Source organism: Phyllobates terribilis, unplaced genomic scaffold, assembly GCF_046119375.1.
Source record: "Phyllobates terribilis strain yellow unplaced genomic scaffold, ASM4611937v1 Scaffold_69__1_contigs__length_7402412, whole genome shotgun sequence".
NCBI lineage: Eukaryota > Metazoa > Chordata > Amphibia > Anura > Dendrobatidae > Phyllobates > Phyllobates terribilis.
Genome location: NW_027362829.1, coordinates 4261973 through 4289011, shown reverse-complemented (window position 1 = coordinate 4289011; position 27039 = coordinate 4261973). Strand labels below are relative to the sequence as shown.

Here is a 27039-nt window from a genome sequence, read left to right as displayed (position 1 = left end):
ATTCTTCATGGAGCAATATATGGGGTCCATTATTCTGTATAGAGCATTATAAGGGGTCCTTTATTCTGTATGGAGCATTATATGAGGCCCATTATTCTGTATGGAGCATTATGTGGGTCCATTATTCTGTATAGAGCAATATATGGGGTCCATTATTCTGTATGGAGTATTATATGAGGTCTATTATTCTGTATGGAGCATTATATGACGCCCATTATTCTGTATGGAGCAATATATGGGGTCCATTATTCTGTATGGAGCATTATATGGAGTCCATTAATCTGTATGGAGCAATATGTGGGGTCCATTATTCTGCATGGAGCAATATGTGGGGTCCATTATTCTGTATGGAGCAATATATGGGGTCCATTATTCTGCATGGAGCAATATATGGGGGCCATTATTCTGTATGGAGCATTATATGGGGTCTGTTATTCTGTATGGAGCATTATGTGGGTCTATTATTCTTTATGGTGCATTATATGGAGTCCGTTATTCTGTATGGAGCATTATATGAGGCCCATTATTCTGTATGGAGCATTATATGGGGCCCATTATTCTGTATGGAGCATTATATGGGGCTCCTTATTCTGTATGGAGCAATATATGGGGTCCATTATTCTCTATGGAGCATTATATGGGGTCCATTATTCTGTATGGAGCAATATATGGGGTCCATTATTCTGTATGGAGCAATATATGGGGTCCATTATTCTGCATGGAGCAATATATGGGGGCCATTATTCTGTATGGAGCATTATATGGGGTCCATTATTCTGTATGGAGCATTATATGGGGTCCGTTATTCTGTATGGAGCATTATGTGGGTCCATTATTCTGTATGGGGCATTATATGCAGTCCGTTATTCTGTATGGAGCATTATATGTGGTCCATTATTCTGTATGGAGTACTATATGGGGCTCATTATACTGTATGGAGCATTATATGGGGTCCATTATTCTGTATGGAGCAATATTTGGGGTCCATTATACTGTATGGAGGACTATATTGTCCGGTCTAAAATGAAAACGTTTGACTCCCCCCAGGGCACACACTGTGCGACAAATAGTACAATCTTTGGCATTGTACTATTTATATTTCTTATCTGTGCATCATGAATTGTGGTAAGTATTAAAGGGGCCCACTCTTTCGTCCCGGGGCCCACGAAAACCTGGAGCCGACCCTGGTGCTAGAAAACAGACTCTGAAAAGTGATCTCAATAATACATCGGGGTCAGTCTGGGTTTATGCCCAATATGTCCACCACGATCAATCTCGGAAAGCTTTATATTAATATGCAAGCAAGGGCTGATAATATTGGTCAAAGGGTGATCCTGTCTTTGGACGCCACTAAGGCCTTTGACAGTGTAGAATGGCAATACTTGTGGGCTACGTTGAGGCAGATTGGCTTTGGTGACAAATTTATATAATGGGTGCAATTGCTTTATTCAGACCCAAAGACTAAAATAAGAGCGAATGGCTCTATCACTAATCGATTTTTATTGCACAGAGGTACAAGACAAGGATGCCCCCTGTCTTCCTTACTGTTTGCAATAGCAATTGAAGTTCTTGCTGCAGTAATTAGATAAATTTATTTAAATATGGGACCCATTGTATGCCGTTTACTCTTATACCTAGGGTATGCTCGGGGGTCTCTGGACAGCACAATGGTATAAGGAATAAGTCTCTAGCGGACTTATTTCTTCCAAAGATGCTAAGGACTAGTGGGCACTCATTACAGGTGGCAGAATGATCATTTCGGCAAACAGGAAAGGGCTTTTTACAGTTAGAGCAGTCAGACTGTGGAACGCTTTACTATAAGAGGTAGTAATGGCAGACACTATAACAACTTTTAAAAAAGAGCTGGATGATTTCCTCAGTACACATAACATTGTGGGTTATAGATAATTTAGTGACAACAAATGTATAATTGGTGGAGAAAGCTTGAACTTGATGGACTTAGGTCTTTTTTCAACATAGGTAACATCCCCAACTTTCTGTATAGCGTTCTCCACCCCAGGACATTCAGAGCTTATCTTATAAAATACACCAAAATGGGGATGAAAACCATAATTGAAAAAAACAGTGAGGTTCCAGTGGACTGATTGATCTGACTCTTAAAGGCAAAATCAGCAATAGGTAAGAATGAAGATCTGTCCTCCTGCTGAGCCGCAACAAAACACCTTAAAATTTGTTCCAAAGATTGATTTATCCTTTCTGTCTGACCGTTGGTTTCAGGGTGGTAGGCACAGGAACATGACAAGTCAATCCCCAGTGTTTTACAAAACGCTCTCCAGAATTTGGAAGCAAATTGCACTCCCCTATCAGACACAGTGTTAAGAGGAATTCCATGCAATCTCACAACATGATGAATAAACAACCTGGAGAGTGTCTCAGCATTAGGTAACCCTGACAAAGGAACAAAATGAGCCTGTTTACTGAATCAGTCAACCACAACCCAAATAACAGTCTTCTCACCACAACGAGGCAAATCCATGATGAAATCCATGGACAGATGAGTCCACTGTCTTTCAGGAATTAGCAATGGAGCCAATTACCGGCCGGTCAGTTATGACAGACTTTATCGTGTGCACAAACTTCACAAGTGGATGCAAAACCTTTAATATCATTATTCATAGATAGCCACCAAAAAGCCTAGCAATAGCTTTCTGCATAGCTGTGACCTCAGGATGACCATTCAAGATGGAATCATGAAACTCCTGCAACAGACGCAATCTTAGGTACAAAGCTACAAATAATTTGGACCCAGAAGTGGCGGAAGGGGCCAATGACTGGACTTTACGGATCTCAGTTTCCAACTCCAAGGATACCACAGAAAACCGCAGTGCCTTTAGGTAGACTGGAGGATGTAGGTTCTGGAGAAGAAACACGGACATGTTCCTGATGAGAATCCAAATCACGAGAAAAAATTATATATAATCAAGGAAAATCACAAGAAATCTCCCAATGTAATCAGAGAAATATTATTCAGAAAGCTGTGAAATCCTGTTGGTGCATTGGAGAATCCAAATAGCAGAACGAGATTATCGAGTAAACCCTCAGACGTTAAAAACTCTATTTTCCATTCATCACCGTTCTTGGTGCAAATCAAACTGTAGTAAGCCCCTCAAGGTTAGAAAACCATTTAGCCCCCAAAAGCTGATTATAGTCACGGCTCCACTCCGCACACACACGGCTCCGCTCCATACACCTCGTACACACACGGCTCCTCTCCGTACACCTCGTACACACACGGCTCCGCTCCATACACCTCGTACACATGCGGCTCCGCTCCGTACACCTCGTACACATGCGGCTCCGCTCCATACACCTCGTACACACACGGCTCCTCTCCGTACAGCTCGTACACATGCGGCTCCTCTCCGTACACACGCGGCTTCGCTCCGTACACCTTGTACACACGCGGCTCCGCTCCGTACACTTCATACACACACGGATCCTCTCCGTACACCTCATACACACACGGCTCTGCTCCGTACACCTCGTACACACGCGGCTCCTCTCCGTACACCTCGTACACACGCGGCTCCTCTCCGTACACCTCGTACACACGCGGCACCGCTCTGTACACCTCGTACATACACGGCTCTGCTCTGTAAACCGCGTACACACATGGGTCCGCTCCGTGCATGTCTTATACACAAAGCTCTGCTCCGTACACGTCTTATACACATGGCTACGCTCCGCACGCCTCGTACACACATGGCTCCGCTCAAAAAACCTCGCACACACCCGGCTCCGCTCCATAAACCTCGTATACACATGGCTCCGCTCTGTACACTTCGTACACACACGGCTCAGCTCCGCACACCTCATACACACACGGCTCCGCTCCGCTCCGCACACCTCATACACACACAGCTCTGCTCCGTAAACCGCGTACACACATGGGTCCGCTCCGTGCATGTCTTATACACAAAGCTCTGCTCCGTACACGTCTTATACACATGGCTACACTCCGCACGCCTTGTACACACATGGCTCCGCTCCAAAAACCTCGCACACACCCGGCTCCGCTCCATAACCCTCGTATACACACGGCTCCGCTCTGTACACTTCGTACACGGCTCCGCTATGTACACCTCGTACACACACGGCTCTGCTCCCTACACATTGTACACACACGGCTCTGCTCCCTACACTTAGTACACATGTGGCTCCGCTCCGTACACCTCGTACACACATGGCTCCGCTCCGTACACCTCGTACACACACGGCTCCGCTCCGTACACCTCGTACACACACGGCTCCGCTCCGTACACACACGGCTCCGCTCCGTACACCTCGTACACACACGGCTCCGCTCCGTACACACACGGCTCCGCTCCGTACACCTTGTACACACACGGCTCCGTACACCTCGTACACACGCGGCTCTGCTCCGTACACCTCGTACACACGCGGCTCTGCTCCGTACACCTCGTACACACATGGCTCTGCTCCGTACACCTCGTACACGCGCGGCTCCGCTCCGTACACCTCGTTCACACCCGGCTCTGCTCCGTACACCTTGTACACACGCTGCTCTGCTCCGTACACCTCGTACACGCGCGGCTCCGCTCCGTACACCTCGTACACACGCGGCTCCGCTCCGTACACCTCGTACACACGCGGCTCTGCTCCGTACGCCTCGTACACACGCGGCTCTGCTACATCCACACTGTAAACCCCTCCTGACCCCACACATAAACTTCAGGTCATCCAGCACCATTACAACCAGAACAGTAGAGTCCTGCATCCACTGAGGCCCCTGATCATGTGACCCCTGACTCCTCCCTCCTGTGACCTCATCACAGCGCCTGTGCGCACAGAGCAGCCATATATGTGGTGGCGGCTCTGCAGGTGGAGGTATGTGGAGATCCCCCATTATTGGCGCATTAAACCCTTCACCCCGAGGGTGGTTTGCACGTTAATGACCAGGCCAATTTTTACAATTCTGACCACTGTCACTTTATGAGGTAATTACTCTGGAACGCTTCAACGGATCCCCCTGATTTTGAGACTGTTTTTCGTGACATATTGTACTTCATGACTGTGGAAAAATTTCTTCGATATCACTTGTGTTTATTTGTGAAAAAAACGGAAATTTGGTGAAAATTTTGCAATTTTCAAAATTTTAATTTTTATGCCCCTAAATCAGAGAGATATGTCACACAAAATAGTTAATAAATAACATTTCCCACATGTCTACTTTACATCAGCACAATTTTGGAACCAAAATTTTTTTTTTATTAGGGAGCTATAAGGGTTAAAATTTCACCAGCGATTTCTCATTTTTCCAACAAAATTTACAAAACCATTTTTTTAGTGACCACATCACATTTGGAGTCACTTTGAGGGGTCTTTGTGACAGAAAATATCCAAAAGTGACACCATTCTAAAAACTGCACCCCTCAAGGTGCTCAAAACCACATTCAAGAACTTTATTAACCCTTCAGATGCTTCACAGGAATTTTTGGAATGGGGAAGAAAAAAAATGAACATTTAACTTGTTTCACAAAAATGTTACTTTACACCCCAATTTTTTTATTTTCGCAAGAGTAACAGGAAAAAATGGACAAAATTTGTTATGCAATTTCTCCTGAGCACGCAGATACCCCATATGTGGGGAAAAACCACTGTTTGGGCGCACGGCAGGGTTTGGACGGAAGGAGCGCCATTTGACTTTTTGAATGTAAAATTTACTTGAATAATTAGCAGATGCCATGTCGCGTTTGGGGAGCCCCTGATGTGCCTAAACAGTGGAAACCCCCCACAAGTGACACCATTTTGGAAACTAGACCCCCCAGGGAACTTATCTAGATGTGTGGTGAGCACCCTGAACCCCCAGGTGCTTCACAGAAGTTTATAACACGGAGCTGTGAAAATAAAAAAATCAAACTTTTTCCACAAAAATTATGTTTTAGCTCTAATTTTTATATTTTTACAAGGGCAAGAGGAGAAAATGGACCCCAAAAACTTTTGTGCAATTTCTCCTGAGTACGCCAATACCCCATATGTGGGGAAAATACAGTGTTTGGGCGCACAGCAGAGTTCAGAAGGGAAGGAGCATTGTGTGACTTTTTGAACGCAAAATTGGCTGGAATTGAGTGCGGACGCCATGTCGCGTTTGGAGAGCCCCTGATGTGCCTAAATAGTGGAAACCCCCCACAAGTGACCCCATTTTGGAAACTAAACCCCTCAAGGATTTTATCAAGGGGTGTAGTGAACATTTTGAACCCAGAGGTACGACACAGAATTTGATAACATTAAGTCATCATATTGAATAAGTTGTCATCAGTCTTGAGCGCAAGTGCTCGCTACTTGAGTTTGCACCAGGTATGCAGTAACATGCTCGAGTCCCCGCCCCGCATGTTTCACGGTTATTAGACACCCAAAAAAAAACACGCGGGGTTCGCTCATGCATGGCAGGCAATCCCCGCGAGTTTTTTTTGGCCACGAAGCATATGAGGCGGAAACTCGAGCATGTTAGTCAAGCACCTGCGATACTCAGTGCATACCGAAGCACCTGGCACTCAACACTAGTCGCCATATCGTCATAATTTTTTTTTTTCTTTTTTTTTTACTTTTGAAAAAATCCCAACCCTAGCGGAACCCTAACCCTAGCACAACCCTAACCCTAGAGTTTATTTTTTACACCGTTCCTTGTGCGGTATAAGTGATTAGACGACTTTATTCTTCGGGTCGGTGCGATTACAGCGATACCAGATTTATATCGGGTTTTTATGATTGACAGGTGTCACACACTAAAGATGCATTTTTTTGCAAAGACTATTTTTTGCATCGCCATACTTTGAGAGCTATAATTTTTACATATTTTGGCCGACAGAGTCATGTGACATCTTGTTTTTTGCGGAACAAGTTGATGTTTTTATTGGTACCATTTTCAGGCACGTGACATTTTTTGATCGCTTTCTATTCTGATTTTTGGGAGGCAGAATAAACAAAAACCAACAATTCAGGAATTGTTTTTTGGTTTGTTTTTTTATGCCGTTCCGCGTATGGTGAAATTCATAAGGCAGCTTTATTATTCGGGTCAGTACGTTTACAGCGGTATCACATTTATATAGTTTTTTTTATGTTTTGGCGCTTTTACACAATAAAAACTATTTTATAAAAAAAATAATTTTTTTGTATCGCTTTATTCTGAGAGCTATAACTTTTTTTATTTTTCGGCTGATGGAGCTGTATGGCGCCTTGTTTTTTTGCGGGACAAGATGACGTTTTCAGCGGTACCATTTTTATTTACATTAGTTTTTTTTATCGCGTTTTATTCCATTTTTTGTTTGGCGGTATGATGATAAAGCATCATTTTTTGCTTAGTTTTTTTAATTTTTTTTACAGTGTTCACTAAAGGGGTTAACTAGTGGGACAGTTTTATAGGTCAGGTCATTCTAGACGCGGCGATACTAAATAAGTGTACTTTTTATTGTTTTGTTTTTTTCATAATAATACTTATTGATGGGTATATTATATTTTTATTTTTTGGGTATTATTTTTTTCATTTTTTTTTTATATTTTTACAATTTTTTTTCTTTTAATTTTTTATTTTAAACTTTCTTACACTTTTTTTGCTTTTACATTGTCCCATTATGGGACTTTCACTTTTTGCAGCCTGATCGGCTGTATAGCATAGAGAACAGCAGCAGCTCCCTATGCTATGCAGCCTGTCAGCGCTGCACACAGGGAGGTTACTTTGGTCATGCACTGCGCATGACCAAAGTAACTTCCTGCCTCCTGTTGACCCGGATGTTGTCATGACGACATCGAGCCGTCATGACAACATCCGAGACCAGACTCAGATGCCACGGGACGCCGGGAGAGGAGGTGAGTACCGATTCTTACTTCCGCAATGCTGCGATCAACTTCGATTGCAGCATTGTGGGAGCTAATGTGCCGGGAGCGGTGCGGGACCGCTCCTTGCACATAGCACCGGGTGTCAGCTGTGACCATGAGCTGACACCAGGCGGCGATCGCCCCGCACCGCTTGTGTGCGGGCCCCATCGCCGCACGCGTAATAGTACATAGCTGGTTAATAAAGCCCAGGGCGCAGCTACGTAATATTACAGGCAAGGTCGTAAAGGGGTTAATACTAGAAATATATTGCTCAGGGGATATCGCAGCCAATTCCCACAAGAATAATCCTGGAAACACAGAATTAGAGAGAATTATTTCTCAGAAGTTTATATAGGACTTAATACATTCCTGATTCTGGAGAGTAATATAAATACTTCAGAAAACAGAGCAATAAAGTTCAGAGAAGAAGCTTCATAGAAAGACAATGAAGTTACAGACGTCATTTAACCCTTTGGGAGAAAGTGATTCCAGGGAGTAAATTCAGAACACGTCTCTGTAGAAGTTTACTGCGTTGTGATTGTGAATCCGCGGGGGTCGTCTCTTCTAACACCGACCATCGGAGATCAGAACTTTTATCACCATCCAAGAAATGTCTGGCCACGGTGGTCTCCCCAAACTTCTGCTCTTCTTCATTCTTTTTCTTGCAGTGGCCGCAGTGGATTTCATCCTAGGTTCATAGAGCTGAATAGAGGAGCGATGTTCCTTCAGTCTGATTGTAATTGATCATGACTTTTGTCCACTTTACCACAAGGCACTTTACAGAGTAAATCACATCAGAACTGTAGCTGGTAAAAAAACACCAATTTCCACAGGTGTCCCTTCTAATTGGTGGGAAAACTGTCACCTGTAATAATCCTCGCACAGTTCTGACATGACAAATACGGAAAAGTGCCCCTTTATGGATCTGAAAGAAAGTCTGTTTAGACACTTTAGCGTAATAGTATCAGCTCTAATCAAATGGTTAGAAAGTGATTTACCCTGAAGATTCACAAATTGTGGGGTTGTTTTAAAAATGTTACATTTAGGGTGTTTTTGTGAAGGAATCATGTATTGCTCCCATAGTACAGTGCCCCTTTCTTGGCCCCCACACACAGTATACTGTTCCCCTAGTATCGCCATCCACCCACACACTGTATAATATTTCGACGGTACCTCCATCCCCAATTTTATTTTTTTGGGGTGTTTTTCATGTATCATATGGAAACCTATGCGAAAATGCTAAAAAAAAATCCCATCATATCCAGAGAGAAAAATACACTGTACATGGAGTATTTGGCATTAAATATCTCTTGTCTTTGTGTTCTTACAAACAAACTTTTATAAATGTCTCAAATTTCTATGTCTGAATCAGACCTGAGATCTAACGTGATAGAACATTACAGTTCAAAGACGGGAAACATTCATATAGACGGCCGGTGGTGATGTAGTCAGTGACGGACTTTGGCCAAATATGTTTCTAGAACCAAAGTAGAAGATGAAGATGTCCTCATCATGAAGTAGTTATTTCTCATGTCACGTGTAATATCTCCTGCAGTATTACTAATGCCGATTCCGGTGTCTGTAAATGAGGCGAGAATTAGCTTTATGGAAGATGAGTCTATGAGAAACGTATTCAGCTACGGACTCCAAGGAAGAAACTGCTTGTTGTTTGTGGCTTAAATTATATATGTTTTATTAGTATATGTATATAAGAAAACTAAATACTGTAAAATAATAAATCTCCTCATATGTTTCCCTTATTATCTCCAGTAATTGTATTATTAAACAGGATTTTTATGACGTTACATCTGCTCATCATCTTCTCATTCAGGTCTCTACAATATCAGATCCTCTCAGTGAATATCTTCTATATAAGCAAATTTTTCTGATTTACCCATCAAGGATGGATATGGATAGAGACTAGATGGCGGAGAGGATATTATACCTCACCCTAGAGATCCTCTTCCGGGTTACTGGAGAGGTGAGAGATTCTGATGACATCACATTACATCATTCTTATCTATGGGAATAACAGATGGACAGAACTGGAGAGGTGAGGACTCTGGAAATGTCTGTAGTGAGATTTATTAATGTGTCTCTCCATAACCAGGATTACACAGTAGTGAAGAAGACCTCTAGAGAGCGCTGTCAGGACCCTGTGTCTGAGGGATGGGGAAGACCCCTGAGCCCAAAAACCGGACCTCCATCTCACCCCCTGATACATGATGACATCAATGACCAGAAGATCCTAGAACTCACCTACAAGATGATTGAGCTGCTGACTGGAGAGGTGACACTGCTGGGAATGCTGGGCATTATACAGTAACGCTATGAAGGGATCGAGGGATGACAGTATCATTGTATGTGTCAGGTTCCTATAAGGTGTCACGATATCGCCGTCTATTTCTCCATGGAGGAGTGGGAGTATTTAGGACACAAAGATCTGTACAAGAACGTCATGATGGAGGTTCCCCAGCCCCTCACATCTCCAGGTAATAGACAGGACTAAATACACACAGCCTATAATTATCTGTATGTAAAGAATGAATTCAGTCCCTGTATGTGTTTCCTCCAGATCTATCCAGTAAGAGGACAACACCAGAGAGATGTCCCCGTCCTCTTCTTCCACTGGACTGTAAATAAGAAGATCCCAATGTTCCTCAGGATCATCAGGTAGATGGAGAGAAGGTGTCATGAGATCTCCCCTATGATGTGTAGACGGCTGTGAAGGTCTTGTGTTCAGTCTTGTTTTATCCACCAGTATTATATGTTTTATACTTGTGTAATGAGAATGGTGGAGATGGCAGGATTAGAGCTGATCATAGATGGGACTTCTCCATCTGTCTGTGACTTTTACAATATTTGTTTCAGGGTGAAGATCTGACCCATATTAATACTACAGAGACATATGTGAGGGATGACGAGTGGTGTAAAGAGGAGATTCCTACATATGACTACCCAGGTGAGTACTAACCACTAAATGCAGAGAAATCACAGATTCTTCTCAGACACCGGCTGTGGCTGCTTTATTGGTCATGTGATCACCATTTTGCCGTTAAAGTACAACATTGTCCTCCACCTAAAACTGTTCAAATGACTTTGTGAAATTGTGAAAGTCCTTTTCTATAGAATTTACAACCTGGAGGATCCACCTACCCCCTGGGATTAGTAGATGCTGACTGTTAACTGCCCAGATCTGTAAATCCACTCATTGCTCTGACAAATTATTATATATCTCCAAAACTTATATTTCCAAAATTCACAGACTAATCCAATTGGAGTAAAGGGTAAAAATTAACTTTTATTTTTTCACGATTAAAACTAGAAATATAGTAGCAAAATGTAAAAATGATTGACTCAGTGGTCCCTGAACTGAAAGTCAGCTAGGATATTAGTAGTAAAGAGTTTGTCACTCAAAATTATTGCAATATACAGTACAGACCAAAAGTTTGGACACACCTTCTCATTTAAAGATTTTTCTGCATTTTCATGACTTTTAAAATTGTACATTCACACTGAAGGCATCAAAACTATGAATTAACACATGTGGAATTATATACTTACCAAAAAAGTGTGAAACAACTGAAAATATGTCTTATATTCTAGGTTCTTCAAAGTAGCCACCTTTTGCTTTGATGACTGCTTTGCACACTCTTGGCATTCTCTTGATGACCTTCAAGAGGTAGTCACCGGAAATGGTTTTCACTTCACAGGTGTGCCCGGTCAGGTTTAATAAGTGGGATTTCTTGCCTTATAAATGGGGTTGGGACCATCAGTTGTGCTGTGCAGAAGTCAGGTGGATACACAGCTGATAGTCCTACTGAATAGATTGTTAGAATTTGTATTATGGCAAGAAAAAAGCAGCTAAGTAAAGAAAAACGAGTGGCCATCATTACTTTAAGAAATGAAGGTCAGTCAGTCCAAAAAATTGGGCAAACTTTGAAAGTGTCCCCAAGTGCAGTTGCAAAAACCATCAAGTGCTACAAAGAAACTGTCTCACATGAGGACCGCCCCAGAAAAGGAAGACTAAGAGTCACCTCTGCTTCTGAGGATAAGTTTATCCGAGTCACCAGCCTCAGAAATCGCAGGTTAACAGCAGCTCAGATTAGAGACCAGGTCAATGCCACACAGAGTTCTAGCAGCAGACACATCTCTACAACAACTGTTAAGAGGAGACTTTGTGCAGCTGGCCTTCATGGTAAAATAGCTGCTAGGAAACCACTGCTAAGGACAGGCAACAAGAAGAAGAGACTTGTTTGGGCTAAAGAACACAAGGAATGGACATTAGACCAGTGGAAATCTGTGCTTTGGTCTGATGAGTCCAAATTTGAGATCTTTGGTTCCAACCACCGTGTCTTTGTTCGACGCAGAAAAGGTGAACGGATTGACTCTACATGCCTGGTTCCCACCGTGAAGCATGGAGGAGGAGGTGTGATGGTGTGGGGGTGCTTTGCTGGTGACACTGTTGGGGAGTTATTCAAAATTGAAGGCATACTGAACCAGCATGGCTACAACAGCAACTTGCAGCGGCATGCTATTCCATCCGGTTTGCATTTATTTTTCTACAGGACAATGACCCCAAACACACCTCCAGGCTGTGTAAGGGCTATTTGACCAAGAAGGAGAGTGATGGAGTGCTACGCCAGATGACTTGGCCTCCACAGTCACCAGATCTGAACCCAATCGAGATGGTTTGGGGTGAGCTGGACCGCAGAGTGAAGGCAAAAGGGCCAACAAGTGCTAAGCATTTCTGGGAACTCCTTCAAGATTGTTGGAAGACCATTTCCGGTGACTACCTCTTGAAGCTCATCAAGAGAATGCCAAGAGTGTGCAAAGCAGTCATCAAAGCAAAAGGTGGCTACTTAGAAGAACCTAGAATATAAGACATATTTTCAGTTGTTTCACACTTTTTTGTTAAGTATATAATTCCACATGTGTTAATTCATAGTTTTGATGCCTTCAGTGTGAATGTACAATTTTCATAGTCATGAAAATACAGAAAAATCTTTAAATGAGAAGGTGTGTCCAAACTTTTGGTCTGTACTGTATATCAATTATATTTATTTAATCAGGATAACAGATCTTCCTACCGTTTGTATCTAACAGAACAATTTATTCAGAAGAACTGTGAATAAATTCACTGTGGTAAGCTTTAAAATTCATGAAGCCGACACATTGGCAGTTTCTCTTATCTTGTGCTTATAGCAGCAGTTATAGGATATTGAGAGATTCTCTTGCTTTATCCCTAATCTTGTCAACAGTCATATAGTACAATACACTGTCTCCTACATAATGCCAATCACAAGAGCCTGTTAGCTGAACTTCTCATATTATAGCATTAGCGATGAGGATGAAGCTATCGTGATGGACGTCCCTAGCTGCTGCTACAGTGGGGAAAATAAGTATATGCAAGACGGCCTTCATTTTTTAAAGTCGTGGCGAAAAGACAACTAGGAAATACATAGCTTCTAATAGCCACAAGCCTACTCAATATTGAATGCAGATATAACAGGAGAAACAGAGTATATATAGGCATAAAATCAATATAGCTTTATTGGATACAAAATAGTAAAAAGGCCACAGCAGTGGCAACACAGAGTAAATAGCAGATTACAAAATACAGTACATGGTAACATATATAGAAAATGTGTATATCAAAGGCCCCCCCAAACAAAAAAGGGGGAAGGGGAAAGGCAAGCAAATAGCATGTAAGATATACCATAGATGAGGGGTAGCCGCACAAGTGTGCAGGTATATATAAGATATCAAGAAAAATTCAAGTATCCCTTACCAATCGCTAGTAGGGGGGGCCAGTAGAGAAAAAGTGACAGGCAGACCGGGAACAGGATGAACTTAAGGTGCCAAGTGACCAGAAGAGAACCTCGACGCGCGTTTTGCCCCTATATTATGGGCTTTCTCAAGAGGCAAAAGAATGGGGAAAATAAGTATTTGATACACTGCTGATTTTTCAAGTTTATCGTAGGTACACTTCACCTGTGAGAGACAGAATGTAAAAAAAAATCCAGAAAATCACATTGTATGATTTTTAAATAATTAAATTGCATTTTATTGCATGAAATAAGTATTTGATCACCTACCAACCAGCAAGAATTCTGGCTCTCACGGACCTGTTAGTTTTTCTTTAAGAAGCCCTCCTACTCTGCACTCACTACCTGTATTAACTGCTGCTGTTTGAACTTGTTACCTGTATAAAAGACACCTGTCCACACACTCAATCAATCACACTCAAATCTCTCCCCCATGGCCAAGACCAAAGAGCTGTATAAGGACACCAGGGAGAAAATTGTAGACCTGTACAGGGCTCAGATGGGCTACAGGACAATAGAGAAGGCAACAACTGTTGGCACAATATTAGAAAATGGACGAAACACAAGATGACTGTCAATCTTCCTCTGGCTGGGGCTCCATACAAGATCTCGCCTGGTGGGGCAGCGATGATTCTGAGAAAGGTCAGGAATCAGCCCAGAACTACATGGGAGGACCTGGTCAATTCCCTGAAGAGAGCTGGGTATAGAGACAAGAAGACCTGGCACCACACATTTATAAAGGAACGCTGTGCCCCAGCATCCAAGGAAATATATAGAGAAGAACAATAAAAGGGTGTAAAAATGGGCACCAGACATTCTGAATAAGTAAGTCAATAACAATAAATAATAATTTTAAGAAGAATTATAAATTTTATTAAATACCACACACAAGCACCAAAAAGTTAAAACATAATTAAAAAGGCAGAAAAAGCATTAGATGTAAACCACCTTATAAAAGGCACATACATAAATATACATAAATTTATGAAATATTACATGTAATAAGGTGCCCACCCTGGATCAAAGCATATATTTCTGGTAGATGTAAGATTATGAATAATGCTGCACAGATAGAAAGTACAGTGTGTATGGAAAGTATTCAGTCCCCTTTACATTTTTCACTCTTTGTTTCATTGCAGCCATTTGGTAAATTCTAAAAAGTTCATTTTTTTCTCAGTAAAGTACACTCTGCACCCCATCTTGACTGAAAAAAAACAGAAATGTAGAAATTTTTGAATATTTATTAAAAAAGAAAAACTGAAATATCACATGGTCATAAGTATTCAGACCCTTTACTCAGTATTGAGTAGAAGCCCCCTTTGAGCTAGTACAGCCATGAGTCTTCTAGGGAATGATGCAATAAGTTTTTCACACTTCCGTCCAAGGATTGGTCAAGTTGAGAATAGGGAGGAAGGAGGTGGGATGTTCCTACCTATAAAGACATGCTTGCTTGGCCGCCGAACATGGCCAGCAACCATGCCGATATGTTTATCAAGAAACTATCATAGTAACGAATTCTATTTAGATATTAAACAGACTGCTAGCCCCTGATGATCATGGCAGTTATAAAAAAAATGATGAAACACGTAAGGCTTGAACTTCGGCTTAGTGCTAGCTAGGAAGGTCTAATATCATGTTTTACATGAGTCGATAGACACTGTGGTATCGTAGGAATCAAAACTAGGAAGCTCAGTGTGTCAGCGCTGTGGGTGTGTGTCAGCGCTGTGGGTGTGTATCAGCGCTGTGGGTGGGTGTCAGTGCTGACGTCGGCGGTCGAGTGACCTGTCACATGGCTAAATGACGTCATGGAAGGTCCTTTTACACCACTGCGAGACACCGAGGAGACCGGACGCATCGGAGAAGGAGACCGGGGGCCATCGGAAGGTGAGTGTAATGTTTTTTTCCAGGACGTCCCTCCTGACAGCACACCAGGAGGTAGTCCTTCATGTCCGACTAGGGGCAGGAACACACGAGAGGTTAAAGGCCCCTCCCCACCCTCCATCGCCTGTGTTTTTCCTGTCCCTAGTCGGACAGGCACATGAGAGGGCGCAGCAGCGCTGAAAGCATAGGAGCAGCCCAGGGGACGGAGGGGTTGCCATACCTGTCTCCTCCCGCTGTCAAGACAGGCTGCCGGCTGAAACCCGTCCTGGTCCCTCAGCCAGCCCAGTGGAGCGGAGCTCCTGGAAGGCGCTGCTTCCCTCTTCGGAGGGCTCTGGGCGTGCTGCCTCTGCCGGCCAGCGCAATTCCAGTGACGCGGCTGCGGCATGAGTTCCACCCTGGAACGCACTTCCGGTTAGGAGGTCAGCAGGAAGGAGAAGCCTGGGGAAGATGGCGGCGAAGACGGCAGACAGGTAAAATCTGTCCATGTGTGTCTGTCGGTTAGGCACTGCACCTATAGTGAGCTATGGAGGGTAGCCCCGCGCAGCACACGGATTCCACGGCCATCTCCCTGGGTCATGTAAGTGAGCATCTATGGGCCCCCTTTTTTTGTAGCTGAGCTATGGTGATTTATCCTGACAAACTGCCTGTGTCTGATACTGTCCATAGAATAAAGGGACCCCAAAGGGATCAGTTCCTAAGAAGAAGGCTAGGCGATGCCCAACTTGTACTACCAGGCTTCTGGACACATATAACAAACAGCTGTGCAAGGACTGTATAGCAAAAGTTATGGCGGAGGAGCAGGCCACATTTAGAGCCGAAGTAAAGGCTATGATTAAAGAGGAAGTGCCTGGGAGGCTTCAGCTACAATCATCAAGACCAATATTGCGGCCACGTCCATGGCCAGATCAGCAGGCTTATGGTTGGAGGACCTGGAAGCCAAACTGAGAAAGAGTGCTTCCAGGGAGGATATAGCCGAGGCTTTATACATGGTCAGGATGGCAGTAAATTTCATGGCAGATGCGTCAGCAGAATCTGTCCGGTTCGCGGCAAGTAATGATGCGCTGTTGAATTCGGCCCGTAGGGCACTCTGGCTGAGGTCTTGGACAGGCGATATGCAGTCCAAAAACAAACTTTGTGCTATCCCATTTTCCGGCCTACAGGTTTTTGGACCTGTACTGGACAGCATTCGGCTGCAGCATTTCCTAGGAAGTTGGCAGAGAATAACCAACTGCTGTTGATTTGTTGATTCTAACTCCCAAATATCGCAGTAAGGCTCAGCTCACATTTATCCTGCGCTCTCAATATTCCCTATAATGAGGCAGGTGGAGGCACCATGGATGCTGTCTGGCCTTTGATCTGGCGGTGTCCGTCTTTTTAGGTTTGCATAAAAGTGTCATCGGCCACAGTTCTGTGCACCTCTGGGAAAAAAGGACATCACTGAACAGAGGCCAGACAGAGTCGAGAGTAACTCTGCTGCCTCGGGGTTTCATCTGAATTACGTCACTCTGAGATTTAAAAGGAAACCCTTATGTAAGTGCTCAGCATAGAGTGCAGGATAAATGTGATCCAAAATGTTATGTAAAATGTTCCCAAAATGTTCCCAGCTTCAACTCAATCCACAAAAAAAGCAAGTTCCCACTCGGGTTCGTCATCTGTTAGCGGAAATATAGGGGGCTTCCATGTTACTGATGGCACAAAGCCTCTGGAAAATCGAAATGGCCCTTGCACCCCAAAATAAATTCAGCAAATTCTGTGCTCCTAAAACTAAATGCCCCCTCCCTTCTGAGCACCAGTAAGCCTAAACCGCAGTTAGTGTCCACATGTTTGGCATTTCTGTAGTGCTGAGAGCCCTCTTACTGTATGGGTGCATGTCTCCAGAAGCATAAGCCGGGAATAATCTACTGGTCACTACAGCGTACTGGTCACTACAACGGAAGTTTGCAATTTTCACTCAGCAACATCCACTGCTGCTTGTTTCTGGAAAACCCAAGGAGTCAAAATCGTCACAACACCTGTAGATAAATTCCCAAAGGGTATAATTTCCAAAATGGGGTAACTTGAGCGGTGATTGTGCTCTTGTAGCACTTAGGGGTTCTGTATATGGAGTCCGTAAACTAATACAGAAAATTCTGTGCTCCAGGATGCCTACTGTATTACTATACTGGGTTTCTGCTAAAACCAATAGCGCTCTGTCCCTCCCGAGTCTCACCGTATGGCTAAGCAGTTGACATGGATTTACTGTGACGGAGAGGAGCCCGAAGACTGCAGCTTCTAATTCCTCCCACTCATTAAAAGCCTTTCACCTTCATATTAAACAGTGCAGGTTTCTGCCGGGGGTTAATCTGCTCAGTTGTAAGCTCCTAGAAGCTTACCATCATTTAGGCTCTCACCTGTTCGCTGTTAGCCACTCCCCGCTCCTATATATACTGGGCTTTGGCAGGCTATCCTACCAGAGCTAGCTTATGCTGCATGGTTCTAGGAGTGTGCTGGACTGTTGTTGTTTGAGAAGGCGTTTGGAGGATTAAGCTAAGACTGTTGCGTGGTTTAGTTTGTGTGTTATCCTCTTCTTCTCTATTTAGGTTTGTCCCCCATCCTCCACTTCCCAGTGTTAACCTCTGTTGTTTGTGTGCATTTATTTGTATGATTGGTATTTTCCTTTAGCCCTATTTGTATTACCTTGTTAGTCTGGTTGGGGTTCAGCCATACATTACTACTCCCCTCTTCCCTGGGTGGTGGAAGGGAACAGACTGTGGGCGGATTGAGGAACTCAGACAAGGTACGTGGCGCCCGGTGTCTTTACCTTCAGAAGTAATCCGGGGAGCAGGACCAGCTACGGTGCCCCTAATGTTAGGGACAGGAAGGAGCTCCTGCCCCCGGGATACCCGACAACAGAGTCATGCCAGCAGTACTGTGCAACCACATATGTGGGGTATACAGTCAGCAGAAATTGTGGGACAAATTTTGATGCAATTTTTACCCATTTCCCATTGTAAAAATGTAAAATCTGGGTCTAAAACAAAATTTTAGTGGTAAAAATGGAATTATTTTTTTAATTGCCCAATAGTATAAAATTCGGTGACCCACCTGTTGTGATCACTGCACCCCTAGATGAATTCCTTGAGAGGTGTAGTTTGTAAAATGAGGTCTCATATGGGGGGTTCTGCTCTTCTGACACCTCAGGGGCTCTGCCAATGTGACATGGTACCCTCAAACCAGTCCAGCAAAATGTGAACTCCAATATGGCACCTCTTCTTTTCTGAGATTGGCACTGTGCCTCAAAAGTAGTTTTCGACCACATAAGGGGTATCTGCGCACTCAGGAGAAATTGCACAACAAATTTTGGTGTCCATTCTCTCCTGCAATCCTTGTGAAAATAAAAAAATTGGGGCTAAAATAACATTGTTTTTGGAAAAATGTGATTTTTATTTACACGATTCAATGTTATAAACTTCTGTGAAGCATCTGGGGATTCAAGGTGCTCACCGCACATCTAAATAAGTTCCCTGAGAGGTTTCCAAAATGGTGTCACTTGTGGTTGCACTGTTTAGACACATTAAAAGCTCTCCAAACGCGACATGGCGCCCGCTAATTATTCCAGAAAATTTTGCATTCAAAAAGTCAAATGGTGTTCCTTTCAAGTCCTGCTGCACGCCCAAACAGTAGTTTTCCTCTACATATGGTATATCGGCGTGCTCAGGAGAAATTGCACAACAAATTTTGGGTCCATTTTTTCCTGTTACCCTTGCGAAAATAAAAAAAATTTGAGTCTAAAGTAAAATTTTTGTGACAAAGTTAAATGTTCATTTTTCCTTCCACAGTACAAAAATTCCTGTGAAGCATCTGAAGGGTTAATAAACTACTTGAATGTGGTTTTCAGCACATTGAGGGGTGGAGTTTTTAGAATGGTGTCACTTTTGAGTATATGTCATCTGTCATATAGGCCCCTGAAGTCACTTCAAATGTGATGTGGTCCCTAAAAAAATGGTTTTGTAAATTTTGTTGGAAAAATGAGAAATCGCTGGTCAAATTTTAACCCTTTTAATTTCCTAACAAACAAGAAAATTGTTTAAAAAATTGTGCTGATATAAAGTAGACATGTGAGAAATGTTATTTATTAACTAATTTGTGTGATATAACTGATTTAAGTTCATAAAATTAAGTTTTTGCCAAATTTTGATTATTTTTACAAATAAACACAAGTAATATCAAAGAAATGTTACCACTAACATAAAGTTCTATATGTCACGAAAAAGCTCATAATCAGTGGGATCCGTTGAAGCGTTCCAGAGTTATTACCTCATAAAGTGACACTGTAAAACTGTAAAATTTGGCCTGGTCATGAAGGTGCAAACAGCCTTGGGGGGTAAAGGGGTTAACTCCTCTAAATAGATTTGGACTTAGACAGAGACCCCTATGTAAAAAAAAAAACATCACTAAGTTCTAGTGTATCTGTAGGGCCACAGTATTACCTGTTGTTCTGTAGTGTGAGATGGGAAGAAGAATAGTCCGTTAGCCGGGTCAGAACCAGGAGGGCAGAGAAAATACAAAATCAGAAGACACAAGAGTAGTCAGTAAACGGCCGAGGTAACAAGAGGAAACAAATACACAAGCCGGGAGCTGAGCACAGAGGACTGAACCAGAGGAGAACAAGGCTGGATCTGGCAGCTTCCGGCAATATGCTTCCAGCTTTAGTAGGGTGCGGTGCTTTCCAAATGGCTGAAGCAGGGAGCAGATTACTCCAGCTGGACAGCACACACACCCATACTGCCAGACTGGGTGGTACTACTGGTCCCAGCAACCCTAATCTTAGTGGCTGGACAGAGCCTGCGCCGCCCAGAGCTTCTGGTTCTGACGTCTCCTCCATCACCAGCGCCACCTGCAGGATGAATAAGGCGGCTTCTGGCGAGAGAAGCAGACATCGCAGGAGCAGATCCCAGAGGAGATGGGACCCACCAGAAACCTTAATATGACAAAATGTCAGAAAACCAGAGCAGTAGAAATCCCCATAAAGTGACTCCATTTTGGAAATTATAACCCTCAGTGAATTAATCTATAGGACTAGTGACGATTTTGACTCCACATCCACTTACTGGAAATTAGCCCACAGACGATGTTGCAAAGTGAAAATTGCACATTTGCCATTTTATTGCGCAACACATAACAGTTAGGAAAATAAGTATTTGATACGCTGCCGATTTTGCAAGTTTTCCCACCTACAAAGAATGGAGAGATCAATAATTTTTATCGTAGGTACACTTCACCTGTGCGAGACAGAATAAAAAAAAAATCCAGAAAATCACATTGTATGGTTTTTACATAATTAATTTTCATTTTATTGCATGAAATAAATATTTGAAACAATAAACAAACAGATCTTAATATTTGGTCCAGAAACCTTTGTTACAATTACAGAGGTCAGATGTTTCCTGTAGTTCTTGACCAGGTTTGCACACACTGCAGCCGGGATTTTGGTCAACTCCTCCATACAGATCTTCTCCAGATGTTTCAGGTTCGGGGCTGTCGCTGGGCAACATTGAGTTTCAGCTCCCTCCAAAGATTTTCTATTGGGTTCAGGTTTGGAGACTGGCTAGGCCCTCCAGGACCTGAAATGTTTCTTACGGAGCCACTCCTTAGTTGCCCTGACTGTGTGTTTCGGGTCTTTGTCATGCTCGAAGACCCAGCCATGACCCATCTTCAATGCTCTTACTGAGGGAAGGTTATTGGCCAAAATCTCGCAATACATGACCCTTTGCAGAAAAGCATTCCCAAAGTATGATGTTTCCCCTACCATGCTTCACAGTTGGGACGGTGTTCTGGGGGTTGTACTCATTCTTCTTCCTCCAAACATTGAGAGTGGAGTTGATACCAAAAAGTTCTATTTTGGTTTCATCTGACCACATGACCTTCTCCCATGCCTCCTCTGGATCATCCAAATGGTCATTGGCGAACTTCAAACTGGCCTGGACATGTGCTGGCGTGAGCAGTGGGACCTTGGGAGTGCTTCAGGATTTTAATCTATGACGGCGAGGTGTTACTAACGGTAATGTTTGAGACTCTGGTCCCAGCTCTCTTCAGGTCATTGACCAGATCCTCCTGTGTAGTTCTGGGCTGATTATGACGTCTCTCAGAATCATCCTTACCGCACGAGGCGAGATGAAGCCTGCATGGAGCCTGTGAAGAAACAGGGTCTTTCGTGGGCATAAATCTACTCAGACAACACAGGGTGAGGGTAAAACAGTGTGGCAATACTTTATTGAACCACCAAATGGACAATAAACCCATAGAACAGTCCCAGCAAATACCTAAGATGGTACAACATTACACAGTCTCACCCTTCTGCTGGCCCGCCTGGGATAGAACAGCTGCAACTTTTGGACTTCCAAGGCTAATTACCTCAACCAGAGGCTCCCCGCTTTTGGCGGGCCCCCACAGAGAGAAGGTATCGACAAGCTTAGGAAGCTGACAGTCCATCGAGGTACAAGGCCAGGAGACCCAAGGGTCCCACCCTGGCCTCTCCGAGAGTTTCCATGGGGCCAGATGACCAGCTGGTCTCAATCTGGCTTCTCAGATAGAATGTCTCCATGGGTTCCAGGCTACCGGAGGGTCCCACCTGGCAACCCCAAACAACATATCCAAGGGGCCAGGTGACTTCATCGTCCCAACCTGGTCTCTCCAAATGTTTCCATGGGCTCTCTGATGGTCAATGGAGCAGATACGTATCTTTCCAGTCAGGGCCATATACCCTTAGGCTGGAATCTTGTAGAATACAAATCTGTGTCTCTTTGAATAAACTGATGCTACCAAGCTGATGGTCTGAAGAGAGTCTGATCTTTGATTCTACTTGTAAAGTCTCTTTCAATTCTGCCTGCTACAGAGGCATGGGTTCTTTAAATAGTTCACATTTGTTCTTTCAAGTACACATCCACAGGGCAAGAGTTAGGGAGGGTATTATTCCACAGGGATCAGGTCTCATTGTTTCAGCATTCAATCACCCACACAGCCGACATAGCAGGGGGGGGTGGTTCTTTAAATCAACATCTAGCTGGCTTTAGTATAATATGCAATTAGTATAATAACAAACGTCATTGTTTCAGAACCAAGAGAAGACAACATTCAGCGTTATACAAATACTGGTCTGTTCTTCTTGACCTACCAAAGAAACACACACAAGTTTTAAAGTCAACACAAACACAATAGTGCATTTCTCTTGGCTTAACAAATCTAGACGTATGGCTGATTAAGATAAGCTGTGTCGTCACAGAGCCTCAGACAAGAAGATTGACGGTCATCTTGTGTTTCTTCCATTTCCTATTAATTGCACTAACAGTTGTCTTCTCAACAAGCTGCTTGCCTATTGTCGCGGAGCCTATCCCTACCTTGTGTAGGTCTAAAATTTTGTCCTTGGTGTCCTTAGACATCTGTTTGGTCTTGGCCATGGTGGAGAGGTTGGAGTGATATTGATTATGTGTGGATAGGTGTCTTGTATAGAGGTAATGAGTTCAAACAAGTGCAATTAGAAAAGGTAGGAGTGCAGAGTAGGAGGGCTTCTTAAAGAAAAACCAACAGGTCTATGAGAGACAGAATTCTTGCTGGTTAGTAGATGATCAAATACTTATTTCATGCACTAAACCTACTCAAATAAATAATGACTAAACAGAAAAATGTATTTAAAATATAACATTTTTTAATTTTTATTAATATAAATGATAAAACCAAAAAAGGAAGAGATTACAAGGAGAAAACTATATATATGGGGTATAGCATGTAGATGACAATGAATGGTTAATCCTAAATATATGATAAAGTGCATAGATATAATAAATAAATGTAGCAACCAATAATCTATATAAAATATAAATAAATTCTTAATTAAATCCCAGTGGATATATAAATAAAAGTTCTATACTAGATACATTATATGCAAAAATAAATATAACATATAAGTAAGGATAAATACCATATGGTCAAGGCCCCACAACCTCCCAAGGGGACCAATTTATTTATTTATATTTTATATAGATTATTGGCTGCTACACTTATCGTATTTTTCAGACTAAAAGACGCACCAGACCATAGGACGCACCTAGGTTTTAGAGTAGCAAAATAGAAAAAAAAATTAAGCAAAAATTGTGGTCATGATGCATTATTTTAGGGGAAGGGGGTCTGCTGCTGACACTGTTAAAGGGGTAATGTCCCCCAATTCTTTTAATATCCCCATCCTGGTATATATGCCCCCCTCCTTCCTGTTATATGTGGCCCCCATCCCCATATGCATGGCACCCCTCATCCCCATCCTGGTATGAATGGCACTCCTTGATCCCCATCCTGGTATGCAAGGCACCTCCTGATCCCCATCCTGGTATGAATGGCACTCCTTGATCCCCATCCTGGTATGCAAGGCACCTCCTGATCCCCATCCTGGTATGCTTGGCATCCCCTGATCCCCAATCCTGGTATGCATGGCACCCCCTGATCCCCATCCTGGTATGCTTGGCACCCCCCGATCCCCATCCTGGTATGCTTGGCACCCCCTCCCTGATCCCCATCCTGATATGCATGGCACCCCCTGATCCCCATGCTGGTAATGCCTGGCCCCCCTCATCTCCATTCTGGTAATGCATGCCCTCCCTGATCCCCATCCTGGTAATGCATGCCCCCCCTGATCCCTGCCCTGGTAATGCATGGCCACCTCTGGTCCCCATACTGGTAAAACATGGCGTCCCGCTCTGCTGCCGACACTCACTGTGTGCGCCTCTCATGGCAGGGGGCGCATGGCGTCCCTGTCATGTACCCTCACACTGAGATGCTGTGCCGGAATAGTCACTGCTCCCCATGCTGGGACTGTGTGTGTTGAGAGCAGTGACCATTCACTCTCCATAACAGCGCACACACTGTAGCTGCAGTGCGGCTCCTGCTGTGCTCGGAGGTCTGTGTGCCCACTATTAAAAACCATGATTATTCACTACAATCCAGGAGAGTGGGTAGTAGTGAGTATTCATGGTCTTTAATAGTAGGCACACTGACCGCCGAGCACAGCAGGAGCTGTGCTGTGGCTACAGTGTTCGCGCTATTAAGGAAGATGAATATTCATTGCTCTCCACGCCCTAGGGTGTATTTGTAGAGTATCTGAGCCACTAATAATGTGGAAACCTTTGTTTTTCCACTGACAGATGATGGACCTGAGTGGGGACTTGTTTTTTCGTGAGATGAGTAGAAGCTTTTCTTGTTATTATTTTCACCTATATAACACTGTTTGGTGGCTTTTATTCCATATTTGGGAGGCAGAATCAGTTGAACACCACGGTCAACTGCTTCATGCTATGAGGTTTTCTATTAGACTGTGAACTGTCATTGTCTTGGTGAATAATTAAATTTTTTTACATAAATTTCCATTTTTACAGACAGTTTAAGTAGAAATGTTCAAAAATATAAAATTCAAGGATATTTTATTCAAAAATAATAATTAGGTTTTTTTTTTCTTGTCAGATGACTGTACCAGGAGATCAGAGGGACAGCTGACATCTCCAGTTTTGAAATCAAATGGTCTTGAGATCCCAGATGTAATTGAAGTGAATGCCATTACTCCAGATTTACCATCATCCCTTCACAGCAAAGATCTGTCATCTGATCCTATCAAACAGGTCCTGTCTTCTGATTCATTACCGACCACTATGGAAAATCAAAGTCACAAAATAAGCATTAAAAAACGAACTGCTCCTAATGCAAAGAAGCCATTTTCACATTCAGAAAATGGAAATAGTGTTTCCGTTGAAAAGTATATTCATAAACATCAAAAAATTCACCCAGCAGGGAATAGATTTTTTTGTTTCAAATGTGGGAAATGTTTTAACCAGAAATCAGGTCTTGTTAATCACCAGAGAACTCACACAGGGGAGAAGCCATTTTCATGTTCAGAATGTGGGAAATGTTTTGCAGAGAAATCAAGTCTTATCAGACATCAGAGAATACACACAGGAGAGAAGCCTTTTTCCTGTTCAGAATGTGGGAAATGTTTTCTATGGAAATCAAATCTTGTTAATCACCGGAGAAGTCACACAGGGGAGAAGCCTTTTTCCTGTTCAGAATGTGGGAAAAGTTTTCATCACAAAGCAGATCTTGTTACACACCAGAGAACTCACACAGGGGAAAAGCCTTTTTTCTGTTCAGAATGTGGGAAATATTTTTCACAGAAATCAAATCTTGTCACGCACCAGAAAATTCACACAGGGGAGAAGTCTTTTTTCCTGTTCAGAATGTGGGAAATATTTTAATCATAAATGTAATCTCATTAAACACCAAAGAACTCACACAGGGGAGAAGCCTTTTTTTTGTTCAGAATGTAGGATATGTTTTAACCAGAAATCATATTTTGTTAGACACCAGAGAACCCACACAGGGGAGAAGCCTTTTTCACGTTCAGAATGTTGAAAATGTTTTGTGAAGAAATCATCTTTTCTTAGTCACCAGAGCAGTCACACAGGCAGAAGTCTTTTTCATGTTCTTAATGTGAGAAATAATTTATACGGAAATCAACTCTAAATAAATATCAGCCTAATAAACATCAGAGTGTCACAATTTCTCTGCTTAGTGTGTCTCGGATGCTGTGACTGACAGCTCAGTCATGCCATGTGGTGCAGGGGTGTGCTGAGTTGTCGGTGTTTTGATGGACAGCTCAGCCATCCAATCCGAGTCTTGAGAGGTGTTGAGCTTCTTTCAGATGTTCCCTGTTCCAGGTGATTACCCAGTAACTTAGCTGAGTCTCAGACCTCTGCTAGACATAGCATCTGCTCGGTTGTTTGCCTTGTAATTCTGTGCTCTGTTTGTTGGTCCTTTGCTGTATGACTTTAAACCTCGTTCTGACCATCCATTTGCCTAGCCCCTTTGCTCTGATCTGCTATCTTCCTGGTATTATGACCTCAGATCATGACTTGACTTCGCCTGTCTTTTCTCTTTTGTTTTCTAAGTGCTCTCTTGGTATCTGACCCCGGTATGTTTGACTAATCTGCCTCACAGCCTGTCCATGAGTGGTGACTAGCATCACATTATATCCAATAATGGATCCAATTCCTACACTCTGTGATCAGGCAGCGAATCTGACCCAGATGATCCAGGATCTGGCCAGGAAATACTACAAGCTAGGATCTTCACAGTCCCAGCTGCAGGGTCAGTTTTCTAGTACTATGAGTGCTTCCCAAAGCTCTCCGCTACCGACTGTAGTTATAACTGTGGTACCTGCTGACGTGCAGTTGGTTTCCTGAAACAGTAGTATGTGGAAAGGAACGAAAAGTGGAAAATCCGCGCTGCTGGAAGATGACAGTTAATCCAGGTCCACACTAGAAAAACATGCTTTATTTTATTGTCTATCCGTGTCAAAGTAATATACTTCCTCCTCAGGGCAAAAAACATATGACAAATGACAGAACACAGCCATATACAGTATATACACTGGTGAATTTGAAAAAATGTGGCGCCA

General features: G+C 43.0%; 2 protein-coding genes across 2 annotated transcripts in view; both read left to right on the top strand.

The window, feature by feature from the left end:
- Window positions 1-4822: 4822 nt before the first annotated feature.
- Window positions 4823-27039, top strand: part of LOC141194360 (uncharacterized) — a 135057-nt gene continuing 112840 nt past the window's right edge. Inside the window, exon 1 of the mRNA XM_073662271.1 lies at window positions 4823-4869. The gene's annotated coding sequence lies outside the window, so the exon portion shown is untranslated. The remainder of the gene's footprint in view (window positions 4870-27039) is intronic.
- LOC141194326 (gastrula zinc finger protein XlCGF66.1-like) lies at window positions 9693-26824 on the top strand. Its single transcript, XM_073662229.1, has 5 exons — window positions 9693-9838; window positions 9968-10147; window positions 10229-10349; window positions 26531-26553; window positions 26651-26824. Exons 1-5 carry the CDS (start codon window positions 9782-9784, stop codon window positions 26822-26824), a joined length of 555 nt encoding a protein of 184 aa, XP_073518330.1. The 5' UTR covers window positions 9693-9781.